We start from the raw sequence: 15,814 nt of genomic DNA, 5'->3' as shown, positions 1-15,814 counted from the left end.
TGGTTTATGCTCCGGTGGCTTCATCAAAAGCGGGCTCCCACCCGGAACTAACTACTAATGCAGCAATCTTTCTCGAGATCTTACGTAGCCGACTTATGATCGCGTGATTTACATAGAAATGGAAACGTGACGTTTGCGAGCTCACCGGGGCTATTACTTTCGTGAATTTCGCGCTCTCTCGCTGTAAGTAGAGTCCCGCGCGCAGTTCCGCGTGCTTCCCGCGTTCCAGATAATACCGTGAGATCCGGAGGAAAAATCGCCCCGCCGAGCCTCTCGCCGAACTTGCCGCCCGTTGTAAAACCGAGCGGATAATCGAGCGAAGAAATTCGATAGCCAAGAAATTCTCCCAAGTTGCCGGCTAGTTTCGGGTAACATGGTCGTACGCTCGTGACAGTTTATCAAATTGCAAGGCTGCCCCCGGTACCCGTAAAGGGATGTAAGGGTCGTAACGTGGAACGAGGTTTGAGGGGGGTAGCTTATTAGAGCCGCGACAGCGACCCCGACTCCACCTTGAAACCTCCGGCCAACCGCCACCCTGCCAGAGTCTTACCACCTTGCTTCCTTCCACCCATCTCTCCCCACCGCCCACCTTCGACGCTCCTTGCCACCCCCCGCGATCCCCCCGTCTAACCGGCTCACGACCGTATAGTTCAAGCACCATGGAAAGATGGCCCGACATAAAGGGCCGCGTGGGACTGGGACGCGCTTGGTGCTCCTCTTTAATCTGAGAGGCCGTCAAACTCGGGGAGGGATCGTTTTCCGAGTGATCGAAGCGCGACTCGCGAATGGACAAATGTGTGTATTCGACCTGTGCGCGTTGATTGCCTCAGCTGGTTAACGTAAAAGTATGCCGGACGCGTATCCAACTGTGGACATTCTGGTTGTTTTGGCCTTTAAATACGAATGTTTGAATCTTCAAACAGAGAATATTTATACATATTCAATACACGTACGCGCAAAACAGAAACGTTTAGCCGCATAGAGCAGGAAATGGACGATCCAGTTGCGTTTTGGTTGGAGGAAACGAAATTCCTGGTTCTTGTGACTTCAATGTGGTTTTTGCAATCCAAAATTCCGTTCCCTTCAAAATCGAAACGCGCTTAATTGTTCATTTTCTGGTTAATGCAGCCGGACTTCTTTTCCGTGTACATATATTCTCTGTTGAAAGTTTGAATATTCGCATTTAAAGACTAAAACAATAAGAATATCCAGAGTTTGGGGTCATGTCCAGATATTTTTATCATAACGTGCGACGCGAGAAAACGAGACGCAGATCCGTTTCTCTCTGTCTCTCTCCTCTACTTTTTTTCTCACTTTGGTAAGCCGAGCTTAAGTATCTAGTCGAAAGTTGGCGGAGAACTTGAGCGCGTCGACTCTCCGAATGACAACGGCAGTTCGGGCTGTACGTCGACGCGTCGAAGCTCCTATGGCATCCCTCGGGATATGTAGTTTCTTACGCAAGAACAGCACCGCACACAGCCCGATTTCAAAAGACGCACGGTCTCCCGCTTCTCTCGGGAGAGCAGTTTTAAAATTCAACCCCACGCGGCCGACACGAGGGGGGACACGTATGTTACACAGCGCTCATATCAATCCCAAGGATCGATATAAAAGCGCTGATAGTCCGCGGTATGCCGGAGGACACCACCCGAGGATTTTCCAGCATTGTAATTTTATCGTACGCCTAACACGTGCACATACACACACACGCACACACACGCCGGTCGTTACTCCGACATAATTGCGTTGACGAAATAATATCGCGCTTTCTCGACTTCGACGCCAAGAATATGAAATAACGTTTCTCCCTTTCCGCAACACGAAGAAATCCGATCGCGACATGGCCGGGCTCGGGACTAATCCGGATATCCAGTTAAATTGACAGCATAATTCTTTTCATGAAACGTTCCTACCGCCCTGTTTTCCAATTAATCGCCTCTATGCACGACAAAATCATGGATTCTAGGTTACGTCCGAATGCATGTTGCGCGTATCAGGAGCGGCTGGCCACGTCGCGCTAATCGTATCGATCGAGCACTCTTAATCCATTAATGAACTTCCCAGGCTCGTTTTACCCTGGGTACCCGGGCTTTTCGCAGGCGTCGTCTGTATCTGTTACATTCTGCCGTTAGGTGTGTGCGTGTGAGTATGCGCTTCTACTTCACGTACGCTCGCTGACAAAAGTTCAAGTTGGAACTGCTTCAGCTGCTTCGTTCTACGATTATGTGTTCTTCTATTTTCGCTTTCTCTCTCTCTCTCTCTCTCTCTTTTATTCTTTTGCGTCTCGTTTTTATCCTTACTATTTATCCCACTATTTGTCTTGTTTGAGCATCATTTGGCAGTATCGTTCTCTCTTCTCTTTAACACACCTTCCCGATACTTAAAACATCGAGGACACACTTGCAAGTTACCAGGACATGTTACGACTGTCGATTTATCTGCAAGTTCAAATGACGCTCGATGTCGGTTTGTTTCGCGAATTGAACTCGCGCGCAGCGCGATTCTGTTAACGCGACGATCACTTTTGCCCGCGACTTTACTAGTACGCGCACGTATGTATTTGTATAATGCGACACTTTGCAGACTCTTGTTGGTTGACAGTGATTTTCCATGGGCTACAAAACTGTCGTTAGACCCTTTCGCGAAAGGTCCGTCCCCGACCCTCGTATGTAGCTCACCTAAAACTTTTCCTACGAACCGCACACGAGGGTGTAATGCCGTATATCGAAGGGTTAGAAATTTCTCGTCACCGCGTCTCCCCCTTCCCTCCGTTCGTTTTGTCATCCCTCCATTCATGCCCGATATCGCGTGCGAATTTCGAGCCACGCGGGATCGCTTCTCCGTCGGACGAAAGAAAACGAGGAGTTAACGATTAAAGGCGAATCGCAGCGTGCGAGGGAAACGCGAGACTGGAATAAAAATCGTCCGGAATCTTTCTTGTAGAGCCGCCAAACAAGCGATAAGTCTCCCGTGCCGCCTTCATCCTCGACAACAAATTCCTCAAATATTTATCCGCCTTGCACCCTCGAATCCCTCTAGTACGTCGTCGCCCCAAACGCCACTTCCGTTTCACACTCGGCGAGTGTGTCAATTCTGACGCCTATCGACGTATGACAAACACCCTTCTCGTCTCGCGCTCGCTGCCGCCTTGTCGTTCCTGACAACCCTGACAATCGGGACAAAAGAATGACGCGAAGAGGGGGAGAGTCGGAGGAAAAGAAGACGCCGCGATCTCGACGTTTTGCTTTTTTTCCTCTCTTCTCCTCTTCTAGACTCATTCGCAAGCGAGCTTTGTAGCTCTTTAGATTCAACGGTACCGAAATTAATTTCGCATCTTTCCCATCGCGATTAATCTACTAATCACGTAGAATCAGTGGCGACTTCGACGGATATTACGCGCAGACACACACTTTCATCGGGATGTGGACGAAAGAATTTCACGTTCCTTAGACGACACAGCGCAGCTCTCCGTCGATTAGATCGAATGTTCGTGACGTGTTTCGCGTCGGCAGCGCGCAATTAATTTATTTTTCCCCGGCCCGAGCGCGTTAATTGTTAAACTTAGATGGGCGGTCGTCGGCGATCCCGCAGTTAGACTCCGAGATCGAAAGAAGGAGAGGGCGAGTTACTAAGAAAAGAGAGGAGACGAGAATGCGGCCGGACGTCTAGCGCGAATAGAACGGAGAGGGACGATCGTACAGAAGACGACGGTGTAAGGACGGCTGGGTGGTCGAAGGGGGAGGAGGGTGCTGGCGGCAGACCGAGACGAGAGAATCGAGAAGTTCCGAAGGGTGGCGGGAAGCCAAGGCGCGACAACGACGGGTAGATTGGGTTACCGAGATAATTAGAACGATGATCAGGAGCGGTGCACGCCTCGTTGAACGATTCTTTTTAGCCGGCCGGTTGTCCGACACCGTCGTCGGTTTCGTGTTTTCGTGAGAGGACGAGAGAGAGAGAAAGGCGCAGGATAGTGGCCGTCGAGGGAAGATACGATCGCTGAGCGTGTCCTGCGTGGCCAGGGATCAAGACCGTGCGGCGCGGCGCGTTTTCCTCGTCGATAAGTCTCTACGGGGAGATATTACGGCACCCCAGTGACACATTTTTATGCGCCGCAGCTACGACGACGACGTCGTCGTGTGATTGGTCGTTGAAGTCGGCGTCCCGTGAGATCGCTTGACCGGAAACGCGTAGCCGTCGTAAAAACGTCTACGGCACGTTCGCCGCCGACCGGAATATTCATCGCGACATTCTCCGCGAGGACGACTCGCGATCTCTCCTTCGTCGGCGGGAGAGTTCGCAGCGGCGTTAAATGCACGCGCGGAAAGAGGCCGCGATCGGACGGCCGAGGGTATGTTTCCTTTCGTTTCGGCTTAGCGTAGTTTTTAGATTGCGCGCCTCTGCGCCTGACATCGCGCTTGACTTTACTCTATTTGCGTTGAGGGACATCTGAATATTTAATCGGCCCTTCAACCACCCCGCCTCCTTCGCTCCTCCGCAAACCCCGCTTCTCGTCCGACTCTCAGTCCCAGCTGCGGTGAATTATTTAACACCCCCAGGGAGAGACCGGTTACCTACGCGAACCGACGTGTCAGCGAGATTTTAGTATTCTTTGTTTATGTTTCGCCGTGACATCGATGGCCACCACCCGATTTTCACCGCCACCGGTGAACTGCGCGACTGAAACGATGTGCAGTAAAAATATTTTCGAATATATGCCGAGGGGCGTGTATGGCCGGCGTAAATTCAGCTTATCAAGTGCACTATGTCAGATGAAGGCGCGTATTTGGCAAACAATCGTTCGGAAGGACGAAACAATAGACATTTTATCTTATTTACTACGTCAGCTGGCCGTAGTTATGCAAGAGCGATCCAATCCGTAAAATAATGCCTTATGGACACGTAGAATTAATTGAAAAACAGTTTTTATTTTCTACTAGTTGCGCCATTTTTTTTTTTCCTTTACTAATTGCGTCTTCTTTTTATCCTTTTTTTTTTTGAGGGTGAATTGTTTGTAAGGATCAATTATTTGTAAACGAATACCCTTAAAGAGAGGAAAGTGCTTGACTTCTTGAATGATTGTGAAGAACTTCAGTGTTATTTATACTTGATAAATCGCATGTCAAATTTTAATCTTCGTTTTCTCGAAACATATTTCATGTGGGTCGGATCCCTCTTGCGTAATTATGGCCAATTTACTGTGTGAAATTGCACAACATGAAGTGTCACGATATTGATTAAAGTCTTTAGTGAGAAAACACATTGAGAATACAGAAAGTATTCGGGTTTGATACTAAATATACTCACCGCATGAATTCGCAACGTTGTAAATTCCCCAACGATGTGCCGTTTTATCGCTAATTTTTCGATGTTATTTTGATAAAACTCGGGAGATTTCTAGATAACCACGCGCGTAATTGCTTATGAATGTCAGACATGTACATTCGCGGTGCCTCCAGTAGACATTAACTTTATGAAGGAAACGTTAAATTTAATTCCGCCGGTGCGTGCTCTTAGCACTCCACACAGCAGAGATGTTGAAATATTCCGGCTCGGATAAGTCGTCCTGAGCGAGATATTCGCAAGAATTTCCCATTTCCCCTCGTCGAAACCAACTCGGTAAATGCACAGGGCGATTGTTCGACAAATAGAGGTCGGGAGTAAATAATGTGCAAACACAACAACTCCGACTATGTGTGAAAGACGGTAGGTCGTCTTCAGCTGTGCATACATTTCACGTTCGACTGGAAAATCAGAGTATATTGCAGTGGAAATTTATATGCAATCAAGCTAAAATTCATCCAATCGAATCTTCACCTCTAGATGCGAAATATGCGCTGTCCCTTCTTATCAGACGAGAGATCTCGTTTTTATTTTAAACAATCCGTTCATCTTCCTCATCGCTGGTGCCTCTCTCGGTGCGGGACTGTATTAGGATGACGTTCGAATCAAGTTCCAGCGGTATCCCGCTCAAGAGAACATCTTGTTTTCCTTCCGTCGGTAATCCTCCTCTTCATTACGCATCCGATAATTTTTCCCCGAATTTCCATCGAATTCCCTTCCGCCTCAAAATCAATCGAATGTGCGTATGTGTGTGTGATAGAATTGATAATAATCATATATGTTGTGCGCGTCTTCCAACGGTGTTACCTCATGAACGTCCTGTTTCTGCGCAGAGCGCGTTTCTCTCGCACCTGTCGGTGGTTGTGGTATAGCCTCGAGTTCCGGACGAGTGCGAGAACTCGAACGGTAAGCGCGAAGAAGAGCTGTCATCGATCCCGAGATGATACGTCGTCTATGTCGAATGCGTCATGCGCCAACTGTCGCGGTAACAACGATAAGCACACGAGCGTGTAATTTGAGTTCGATTCCAAGGGTTATGCAGAATCGAAGGAGATAACGTGCTGCTCGCTGCAAACGTGGCGCAGAAGCAGACTTGGCCGCAGTGTTTCGTCGAATGCAGTGACGCGAGAATGGCCGAGGGACCGGAATTGAGTTTCTTCGATTTGCGTACGGTGCACGATCATTTCGATCAGGCCCTCTTGGAAAATGACGATATCGATTTGAAGGCGTATCTAGACGCCTACAATGAGCTGTACAAGTAAGTCCGTGTTGCTCTTTCCATTGTTTGACATAACCTCAATGTGTCACGTACGAATTTCAAATCGCCCGATGCGGTCAATTCTGTGGAAAGTTTTGGAGCGATATAAAGATTCAAGTTACGACGACTGAACCGAGTAATTTTGCTTTATCAGACTGAAAGCATTGCTTGCATTATGCATCGTGTCAATATATACCGTTGCACACTGTTGTGCATACGAGGCTGTCATGCGGTATCTTTATCCGAAGAATAACAAAGTTCTGTATATTTTGCAAACTTCGAGAATCGTAGTACACATGACGAATCTGAAAAAATACATTCCACGTGTCGAAAGTATAATTCCATAATGTGTGCTGTTATCGGAGGAAATTCTTGCCGTTGTTTATTATCTTTTGCTTGAACCAGCAAGATAATCGCGCGCTATCTCTCCTTCATTTATCACGTCGTACAGTTTAGATTGTCTCCACGTAAAACGCATTGCGTAACATGCTGTGCATACAGATTTTTTCAGTTAATGGGCAGTGTCTTCAGTTTCGTATCATCTGATCTGAAGCAAAAAATCGACGTATTGATCGAGTTGAGAAACAGAGATAATCAGAATTACACAACTATCAAGACCATGATCGAGTACGAGAGGGATAACAAACTGCTGGAGAAGGCCGACTTCGTCAATGGCGCGCGTACTTTGTTACGGTTGCACAGAGGCTTAGGTACTGTCGTCGCTGTTCGTGCAACGTTAGTTCGTAGACATTGACGACTGACGCACACATTTTCGCCTTCTAGATTTTATTAGGCAATTTTTGCGGCAACTTGGTGACCTCACAGACATCGACAAGACGTCCGGTTGTTGTCAGGATGCTTACAACAAAACCCTAGCGAAGCATCACCCGTGGATGATCAGGAAAGCTGCGATAGTCGCCATGTATACTATGCCAACTAGGGAGATGTTATTCAAGAAGGTAAACCGATCGACGAAATTTACTTTTAAGACTGCGAAACGGACGGGGATGACGTATCTCAATTTAATATCGGATCCTTCAGGTCTGTGGTGAAAACGTCCAACGAAACATAGACGTTTTGCCGAAGATGTTGGAGGTGACTGCCGACGTGTTCGACCGCACGCATACAATCTACGATATTTACAAGCTGCATACGCTACCATAAGCTATAGTAGAAAGAGAGAAAGAGAAAGAGAGAGAGAGAGAGAGAGAGAGAGAGCGGGAAATAAGAAATATCTATAAAGGCGATACTGCATTTTGTCGATGTTTTCATAGCTTCTCAAGACACGACACACGACATTCCGCACGCTGGAGATATTGTGATATACGTATAATTACCGTACTTTCGGTGTAATAAAATAAGCACACTCAGTTTTGAGGATACGTACTTCTTTTACGCGGGCGGTATTTACAGTTTTACGTATACTGACGATGTACAAATAGTAGGTACGCACGTACGATAAGTATATCACTTTTTTTATAAGACGACCTGGTCGCGTTTCAGCTAAAAGCGCATGCGCGCATAATTAATTACGCCAAGCGAAAAAGTCTGAGTATCACGTCGTTTCTCTATCCCGGTTGAACCGGTGATCTCGCATGTATTATTTACAATCTGTATTTCGATGTTTCTATAACAGTATTGTATGAAAACTCATCGGAGATAAAGGGAGGGAACGTAACAATACTATAACCTGCCTCTTCTTCATCCATATCGCTACCTATTTAAATTAACGCTAATTGCTTGATTTGAGAAACGAGCTCCTTGGTGAGTGTCGTTTCCTCTCAGAGCGAAGATCCCCGAGACGAAATGATCGGCGTTTCATCCCGAGCGTGTAAAGTACCGTAAGGTAATCCAAACGGAAATCTTGTTACGCAATTCACAGCAAGGAAGTACTCAGTGTTTCGGTGACGTTTGATATTATCGTCGAATTCGAAAACGAGATCTCGTCGATCAGCATGCCTGCAACAAAGTCAAACTTGATCGATAAGGTGAATCTCATAGCGAGAGCGAAAGTGACGGTGACTCGAACGATGGCGGAGCGCTGTCACGTTCAGGATTTCGGCCTTACCGGCGATGCTGGCGGTGAGAAAGCAGACGGCGCTGCCGGCGAAGAAGGCTCGTACCACCACACTGGTGATTTGCTCCTTCTTCTCCGGCGCCAAAGAGGCGAGGATGCCGATCATGATACCGATCGATCCGGGGTTTGCAAAACCGCACACCGCAAATGTGGCGATCGTCTCCGACCTCCCGAATATCCTGCCCTGCTTCTTGAATTCGCCCATCTTCTGGTAGGCGACCAATTCATTGACCACTGTCTTGAGACCTATCAACGTGCCCACGTCTTCGCACTGCTCCCAAGGAACGCCCATGACCCAACTCAGAGGCATGAACACCTTCGCCAGGATGATCTGTGTGAAATCGCAATCATAAAATTCGCTCGGAGGAGGCGGTCTCGGTAGGCCGTGAATAAGGATGTTGTGAAGTATCGATACTGAATAACACTGGATAAGGTATCTAATTAAAAGTATTTATATCATTAATGATACCAGGTATCGGAACCAAAATATCGATACGAATTAAGTTTCGATACCGGCAGCAAAGCTTCAAAAAATTTTTAATTTGAGGAAGTATACAAATCAGGGAAGTGTTTGTCTTGCAAACTACTTTTAAGAATTTTACTATGGCATCAGAGATACTTTTCCCTTTTGCACCAGACTTCCTGCGGTTTGTGGTCCGAAAACTTTAAAAAGGATGCGTTAAGATTTCTCACTCTATGACTGTCTCTGTTTAATAAAATCAGAAGCGAGGAATCGCATGCTACAAATGATTACGGCATACACGTGGAAATCAAACAGTATACAAAATGACGCTCGTAACCGACTCCGCACACTTGTAAAAATGTCCGGACACCTTCCTTTTACTTCAGCAATCAATGAACGTAAAATTAGCGTGAACAGAAATCACAAGAAAAGATGGGTTTAAAGCGTAAGTTGCGCGTTACGTTAATTTTCATGAAGCAGAAATACGTGATATCTTGAAGATCGAGTAAACAGTTAAAATAACGAAAAAAAATCTCGAAGCAAAATAGTACTGATAAGTACGAATATGAAAAGTGCCAATACAAAACTATCCGGTATTGAAAGATAAATATCGATACCAGTGTCATATCAGTAGTATCACAGCATCTCGATCCATGAGAAATGTATCGTCGGGCACGTTACCTCGAGAGACAGAGCCTCATAGCCGACGAGACCTCCGAACCAAGAGAGCAAAGCGTTGAAGAAGGCGACAAAGGAGACGAAGGCCACGATGTTCGCGATGATGCCCAGGACGATCGGGAGCGCGGCTAACGCGCCGTTGGTAGCGGCGTCCAAGATGCTGGTGTCCGTTCTAAACATCGTTCGTGAAACCTCCTGACAATCATTGTTCGAACGAACGAACGAGCCGGGTTAGCTCTCTAGTCACTTACGATTTCTCGAGCTTCATGTTCTCGAATTTCGTTTGGCTCTGCTCGGTCTCCGGGTAAAAGAGTTTGGAGTAGCACAGAGACGCGGGCGCGGACATCACGGAGGCGGTGATCAGGTAGACCGGTTGCGCGCCGAACGCGATGTAAGCGGCTAATATCGAACCTGCAACGGACGAACAAACAAGAATCTTGTGAGTGAGAGTTCGCCGGCACTAGCGAGTCGTGCTCGCGGGAAACGCTTGACAGACCGGAAACCGTGGAATATCCCGAGCACATTATCGCGTGTAACTCCGAGGACGTCAGCTTGCTCAGGTACGGTTTGATCAGCAGGGGAGATTCCGACTGGAAAGTAAAACGAAAGATTTCATTTCGCGAGAACACGAGAGAGTTATGCCGTTACAGTTACGTCATTACCATGCCGATGAAGGGGTTGGCGACGGCGCTTATCGACTCACACAGAGTCGTGTCCATTATCCTTTGCAGGACCCATCCTAGTTTCAAGATAAACCATTGCATAGCGCCGACATACGACAAGACTTGCACTATGAAACTAAAGAAAAAGATCACGGGCAACACCTAATGGAATAGAATATTGGTCCTGGTAGTGATCTGTGACAATTTATAAAGTTGCAAGATCGGGGAGGAGGGTAGTCGAGACCATCCGGAGAATCAGACAGTGCGGCTATTTTTCAGCGATCAAGTTAATCACGTTCGATGAATAATTCAATTTACGGGAAAAGGAATACCGTTTTCAGTGATGAGATTAAGCGTGGTCAATTAACACGCTTAACTTTCTTACATTGTAGATAATGTGTTCCTATCGCAAATTCATCTCGTGTTCATTAAATAGCATCGAAATTACCCCCAGCCGATCTTATATATATCTATATAAATATGTGGTAAAAATAATTGTAACTAACGGCGAACGCGAAAACTCCCTTGTTGACCAAGTCCTCCGAGAAGACGAATCTGGCGCCGTCTTTAGCGAACTCCAAAAAGGAGGCCACTCTGCCGGACACACATTCAAAGATGCTGCGTCCGACGGACCATCGAATCGTGATTAGCCCAAGGGTGAATTGCAAAAACAGCCCCAAGATGACGGGTCTCCAGTTGATCTGTGTGTGTGTTTGACGCCATGATGTTAAAAACATTTAAAACATGAAAGATTCGCGCGCGAGAATTCCTTTTGTTTCGTGATAAACGGGTTTTTGAGTCACTTAAATCGCTTATTTCTCACTTCGGTGAAATATTATTTAGGTATGTGGCGCGTGCGTCTAAGATTTACAATTAGCGGCTTATATTGCATAGATTCACGTTGTTGGGTGGGAAATTATAACATTAATGCTATTGTTAGTTGGTGTTTTCTGGGGAAGTTCCTCTACTTGACAAATTTACCCTTAAATCTAATATACCACGACTGCCTCGAAATCGAGAATGTCGCAAATGTATTGTCACCGACATTTTTAGCTTGACGTGGATGAGATTGCTTTTATGATCGTAGCCCCTGCTAAAATCCCCTTAATTTTAACTCAGTTAACCACGCGTCTACCCACGCGCCATCAGCAATTTTCCCCAGTATCGCTCACGTATGTGTTTGCCCGCGTGTCACAGTAATTGGGGCGCGTTTGAGACGATGCGGCAGCAGATAGTGCTGATTATTACGTAAAGTGTGAAGTCAGTCAACTCTTCCCTCGGTTTAAGACGGTGTCATCACGAGATAGAATTTGTTCGCGCCCGAACGCGAAGATGGATCGATAGATTAGATATCGGGGATGGTTTTATACAGAAACCCTGATAAATTTGAGCTTCTCAGAATACAGCATACTCGCCTGTCTCGGATATTTGGAGAATACAAATCCCAGTCCCAGTATGACGATAACTCCGAAGCCACTAATTAATCTCTCTCTTGATTCCGCGGTATCGATAACAAGGAAAATAATGATGGCAATGAACACGATCAAACAGAATATCGTTCCTCCTAAGCGTCTCCCGTACCTGTAAATTTCATTCGTGAACATCAACGTGAATCATCCCCCCAGACAATCTGTACGCTATCGGAAAAAGCGATGTTAATTTTGCATTCTTTACTTGGTATCTCGCAAGCGCACCCAGAAACTCGTCATTGGTCGGCAGTATCGCGCGATGCGTTTTCCGAAATACCGTTTCACGATCAAGAAGTAAATTAGGCCGACGTAAACGATCCCCGCGATTATGAGCAGCATACCGTAGCCACCGCACCACCCGAAATCGCATTTCTTTCCCGAGGCTGAAAAATGTATCGTTGTCGTTTCGGTATCATAAGTCGTCTATCGATTTGTACACAGTAAAAAAATTTTGTGTTAAAAACGATTTACTGAAATTTCGTGTTGCACTTTAACATGAAGAAATGTGTTGAGAAGTATTGTTCCGCTATATGGTTTCCGTAACAAAAAAGTCAACGCAATCTAATCGAGTGGGTCCAGTATATAGATTTCGTCACTTTGCCAGTTATCACTGTAGTATTCTTATATATATTACTTGTCATGATTACCAGCCGGTTTTTGTGAGACTGAATGTGCTATCTTTGTATCGAAAGAGACTTCTTTTTGTCTTATTTTTGGTTTATAAACTCTATAACAATTCCAAATTAACACATTCCGCATGTTAAAACAACACAAAATTTTAGTGAACCATTCTTAACACAAATTTTTTATTGTATAAATTATTCAACACTCTTATGTATATTTCGTCAAAGTCGAATAAATCGATTGAAATCAAACTTAAATGAAACATCGTGAAACATCGAGGCGAGGTAACACGTACGTGTGCTTTTCCAATATATGCCTGCGTAGATTATATAGCCTAGGATGAGAAGATTCAAGAATATCACGCCGAAAATCTTCAAAATGAGCTCGATGATCCTTCGGTGTTTCGAGGCGAAAGCCTCGATCGCCTTCCATTTGGCCGCCCAATAACCACTCGGCTCGCGATGAGAAGCAACATTCTGCGTGAATGATATTACATATACGTTAATATTACATTTCGGATCTTATTTGTGTGTTGTGTTATATGTGCACGCAATAATCAACGCGGTATTAATGTGTGACCGCTGCGTTTTGTTATCGTCTCTGTTTGCGTTTTCATATTAAAGCGAGTATAAAATGAAATTCCGCGGATTACAGCAATATCGCTTGATAATAACGGGGCGACACATTATCAAGGACTTTGCTATATGCGTTACGTCGACTATTGTTCTTGATTGTTTGCGTAAACAAACGCGCTGTCGGGAGACTAACTGCATCGACTGATTGACATTTAACAAAGGTGTTGTTTTGCAATCGATGGTGGGAATATCGCGACTGAAAATCACATACTCACTTCATTCGTGAAGATCCCGCTTTTCCGGCGGCCACTCTCCAATTCATCTAATTGGTTATCCTGTTCATTAAGAATAACAGATTAATTTTTTCCTTTTAAATGCGTTTGGCCCTTTTTGAAGTGAGAGAGCGAAGAAATGGAAACATTAGAAAATGTCATGACACTCCAACGAGTCGAAGTTTTAAATTCTAAGTTAAATCGTAAAAGGGAAGAAAATAAAAATAAATTCCTACTTACAACATCGAAGGAGCACGATAAATGCTTTTTTAATGTTACAAATGGGAGACTTTCAGAGATTAAATTTTAGTTCTACATTAAATCCTCAAGTGGAGAAATCGATTTCGATTCGAGAAGTATCTGGCGGGAATTTAGCGGAATACTTTCACTTTAGATAAAAATAGGATTGAAAAGAGACCGACTCGTCCCGTAGAAAGAACCAACACGCGAATTGGAAAATCTACGAGTCCTTCAAGCGAGCTCATTGATGATAAAAAAGAAATATACTTTACATCAAACGCCTGATTCACTCTGCCAGACATGGTTCGCCGTTGTACACTTCACCGCACAATATACGCTAAGACGTATCTGTCTTTTGTCGCACTTTTCGCAACACTGACGCGAATCGGAAAAATATGTCGATACGCGACAGAAATAACGATCATTCCTGTGTCAATGTCGGACGAATTTCTCTTCACTTAGACACTTCAAAGTCTCGTTGAGATCGTTCGGCAGATAGAACATTGATAACAGAACGTGTTATAAAACTTCGAGCGCATTTCACGGCCCCGTAATCTTTGTACACTTGCGTTTACGTACGAATAACGTGCAGTAGTTTACGTAAAAATAACGTTACATAATACAACGAGATATTTCGAACTCGGTGGTTTGCCTTTCAGTAGTTCCCGTCGAGTCGCTCTTGTAGTCTCGTAGCTCGTGGATTAGTTAGTTCTTCGTTACTAATTCCGTTGGATCGCGGTATCGGCCGATCAGATATCGATAATTACGCCGAGGTTCACCGATTAATACTCGAGGCACGTGATTCGGTGAAGGAGAGAGTCGACAGCGAAGGATGACGTACGTACGAGTATACCGTAGCGAGAATACCTGTTTCGTAGCTTACGCGCAACGAGATAAACTCCGAAGCAACTGAAAATTAGTGTCTAGGTGGATAGTCGTCGCGCATTGTCGCCGAGGAATACGGGTGGGGGCGTCTGCTTCTAACCGCTTGACGTGAAAAAGAAAAAGCAATCATTCTCATTTGCTGTCACGGCACCACCTGGCGGACCCTGGTATGTCGTACAAGGTATCTCAAATCTGATACAATTTCCTGCCGCCTATCAGCTTCTCGATTAATTTGAAGACGATTGTTGGTACGAGCGAAACTTTGATACGCGAGACGACACGTGGTATTTTTGCGGTTTATATTAATCTTTGAATGGTTGAAAAATAGTTGAAATGCCACAGATAAGGATTTCACATCGTAAAAGTGACAATAAAGGAAATTACTCGATGGAACGTTTGTTGCTCACGATGAAAATCGCACCTGAGATTTTATCCGCTATTTAAAGGCTATCTTATACTCTTCTCTACGCTTATGCGTACGTAAGTATGTACGACAAGGAAAAATTACTTAGCCGCACGAGCAGCTTTGTTTTTGCACACGTAGTAAACAGTAATTTCCCCGAGCCATGCGATATCAATTAATCATTTGTCCGATTGTCATATAAGCACCTTTAAAAACTCCGTTTAATTGATCGCGAACGATCAAGCCACGCACTCGAATTTCACGAAGAAATTCGCTTTCCGCGTCGCGAGAATGCGGACGTCATTAATGCTCGTTTTATACTCTCCGAATGTTCAATTTTCTTTTTTCAACAAACACGCGAAGTTTAGAGGTTTCTCACTCTTTTTCCACCTTTATATTTTTACACGTCGTGCAACATCGTAGCTGCGGTAAAAGAAGAAGAAAAATATGCCTCAGCGAATATTTGCATAAAACACCTGAATCATCTGTTACCGTTCATATCGTAGTATCTCGTTGCGCGTGTGATTTTCGCATCATCGTTACGCGACGTCCGCGAAGTTTCGGCAACTCGGAATGCGCGGAATTTTGTTTACCTCGCGCGATGATGCTGTCAATGCCACGATTAATCTTCTCTATCATTATAACCGTACGAAGTGCTTCAATCATCCCGACGGCTCTCCTCCGTATCTCGTAATACGCGGCGCGCACTCATTACGCGATTTCTTATCGAGCCGGTGCCTCGCGGACTTACGTATCTACGCTAAACATCCCCATTATTTATCTCGTCGTTAACGAGGAACAAACTACCGGCTCGTGGAGCTGGCAGCACCAAAAAGCCAACGAAAAATCACCGAGTTCGTCCCCTCTC

At 45.3% G+C, this 15,814-nt stretch overlaps 2 protein-coding genes across 2 annotated transcripts; one reads left to right on the top strand and one right to left on the bottom strand.

Annotated features, from left to right (window-relative positions):
* Window positions 1-6,174: 6,174 nt before the first annotated feature.
* Window positions 6,175-8,287, top strand: LOC106745955 (ceramide-1-phosphate transfer protein). Its single transcript, XM_014622023.1, has 4 exons — window positions 6,175-6,598; window positions 7,100-7,308; window positions 7,382-7,557; window positions 7,640-8,287. Exons 1-4 carry the CDS (start codon window positions 6,471-6,473, stop codon window positions 7,760-7,762), a joined length of 636 nt encoding a protein of 211 aa, XP_014477509.1. The 5' UTR covers window positions 6,175-6,470; the 3' UTR covers window positions 7,763-8,287.
* LOC106745954 (solute carrier family 28 member 3) lies at window positions 7,837-14,590 on the bottom strand. Its single transcript, XM_014622022.1, has 12 exons — window positions 13,931-14,590; window positions 13,422-13,481; window positions 12,867-13,047; window positions 12,153-12,330; window positions 11,894-12,059; window positions 10,985-11,179; window positions 10,479-10,640; window positions 10,313-10,406; window positions 10,068-10,227; window positions 9,820-9,988; window positions 8,667-9,006; window positions 7,837-8,557 (listed from the first exon to the last, which is right to left on the bottom strand). The coding sequence occupies exons 1-12, from the start codon at window positions 13,958-13,960 to the stop codon at window positions 8,475-8,477; spliced, it is 1,818 nt and encodes a 605-aa protein (XP_014477508.1). The 5' UTR covers window positions 13,961-14,590; the 3' UTR covers window positions 7,837-8,474.
* Between the last annotated feature and the right edge of the window lie 1,224 nt (window positions 14,591-15,814).

The sequence above is a fragment of the Dinoponera quadriceps genome, unplaced genomic scaffold (assembly GCF_001313825.1).
Source record: "Dinoponera quadriceps isolate SergipeBrazil2010 unplaced genomic scaffold, ASM131382v1 scaffold1872, whole genome shotgun sequence".
Taxonomy (NCBI): Eukaryota; Metazoa; Arthropoda; class Insecta; order Hymenoptera; family Formicidae; genus Dinoponera; species Dinoponera quadriceps.
This window is presented reverse-complemented; position numbering and strand designations above follow the sequence as displayed.

Excerpts from the sequence above, each read along its gene's own strand:
- LOC106745954 (XM_014622022.1), bottom strand. The coding sequence starts at position 13,960 with ATGTCTGGCAGAGTGAATCAGGCGTTTGAT. Across the intron at positions 11,180-11,893 it reads TCTCCAAATATCCGAGACAG|ATCAACTGGAGACCCGTCAT; the intron begins GCGAGTATGCTG and ends ACACACACACAG. Across the intron at positions 8,558-8,666 it reads TCTCACCGCCAGCATCGCCG|GCATGCTGATCGACGAGATC; the intron begins GTAAGGCCGAAA and ends ACTTTGTTGCAG.
- LOC106745955 (XM_014622023.1), top strand. The coding sequence starts at position 6,471 with ATGGCCGAGGGACCGGAATTGAGTTTCTTCGATTTGCGTACGGTGCAC. Across the intron at positions 7,309-7,381 it reads ACGGTTGCACAGAGGCTTAG|ATTTTATTAGGCAATTTTTG; the intron begins GTACTGTCGTCG and ends TTCGCCTTCTAG. Across the intron at positions 7,558-7,639 it reads GGGAGATGTTATTCAAGAAG|GTCTGTGGTGAAAACGTCCA; the intron begins GTAAACCGATCG and ends CGGATCCTTCAG.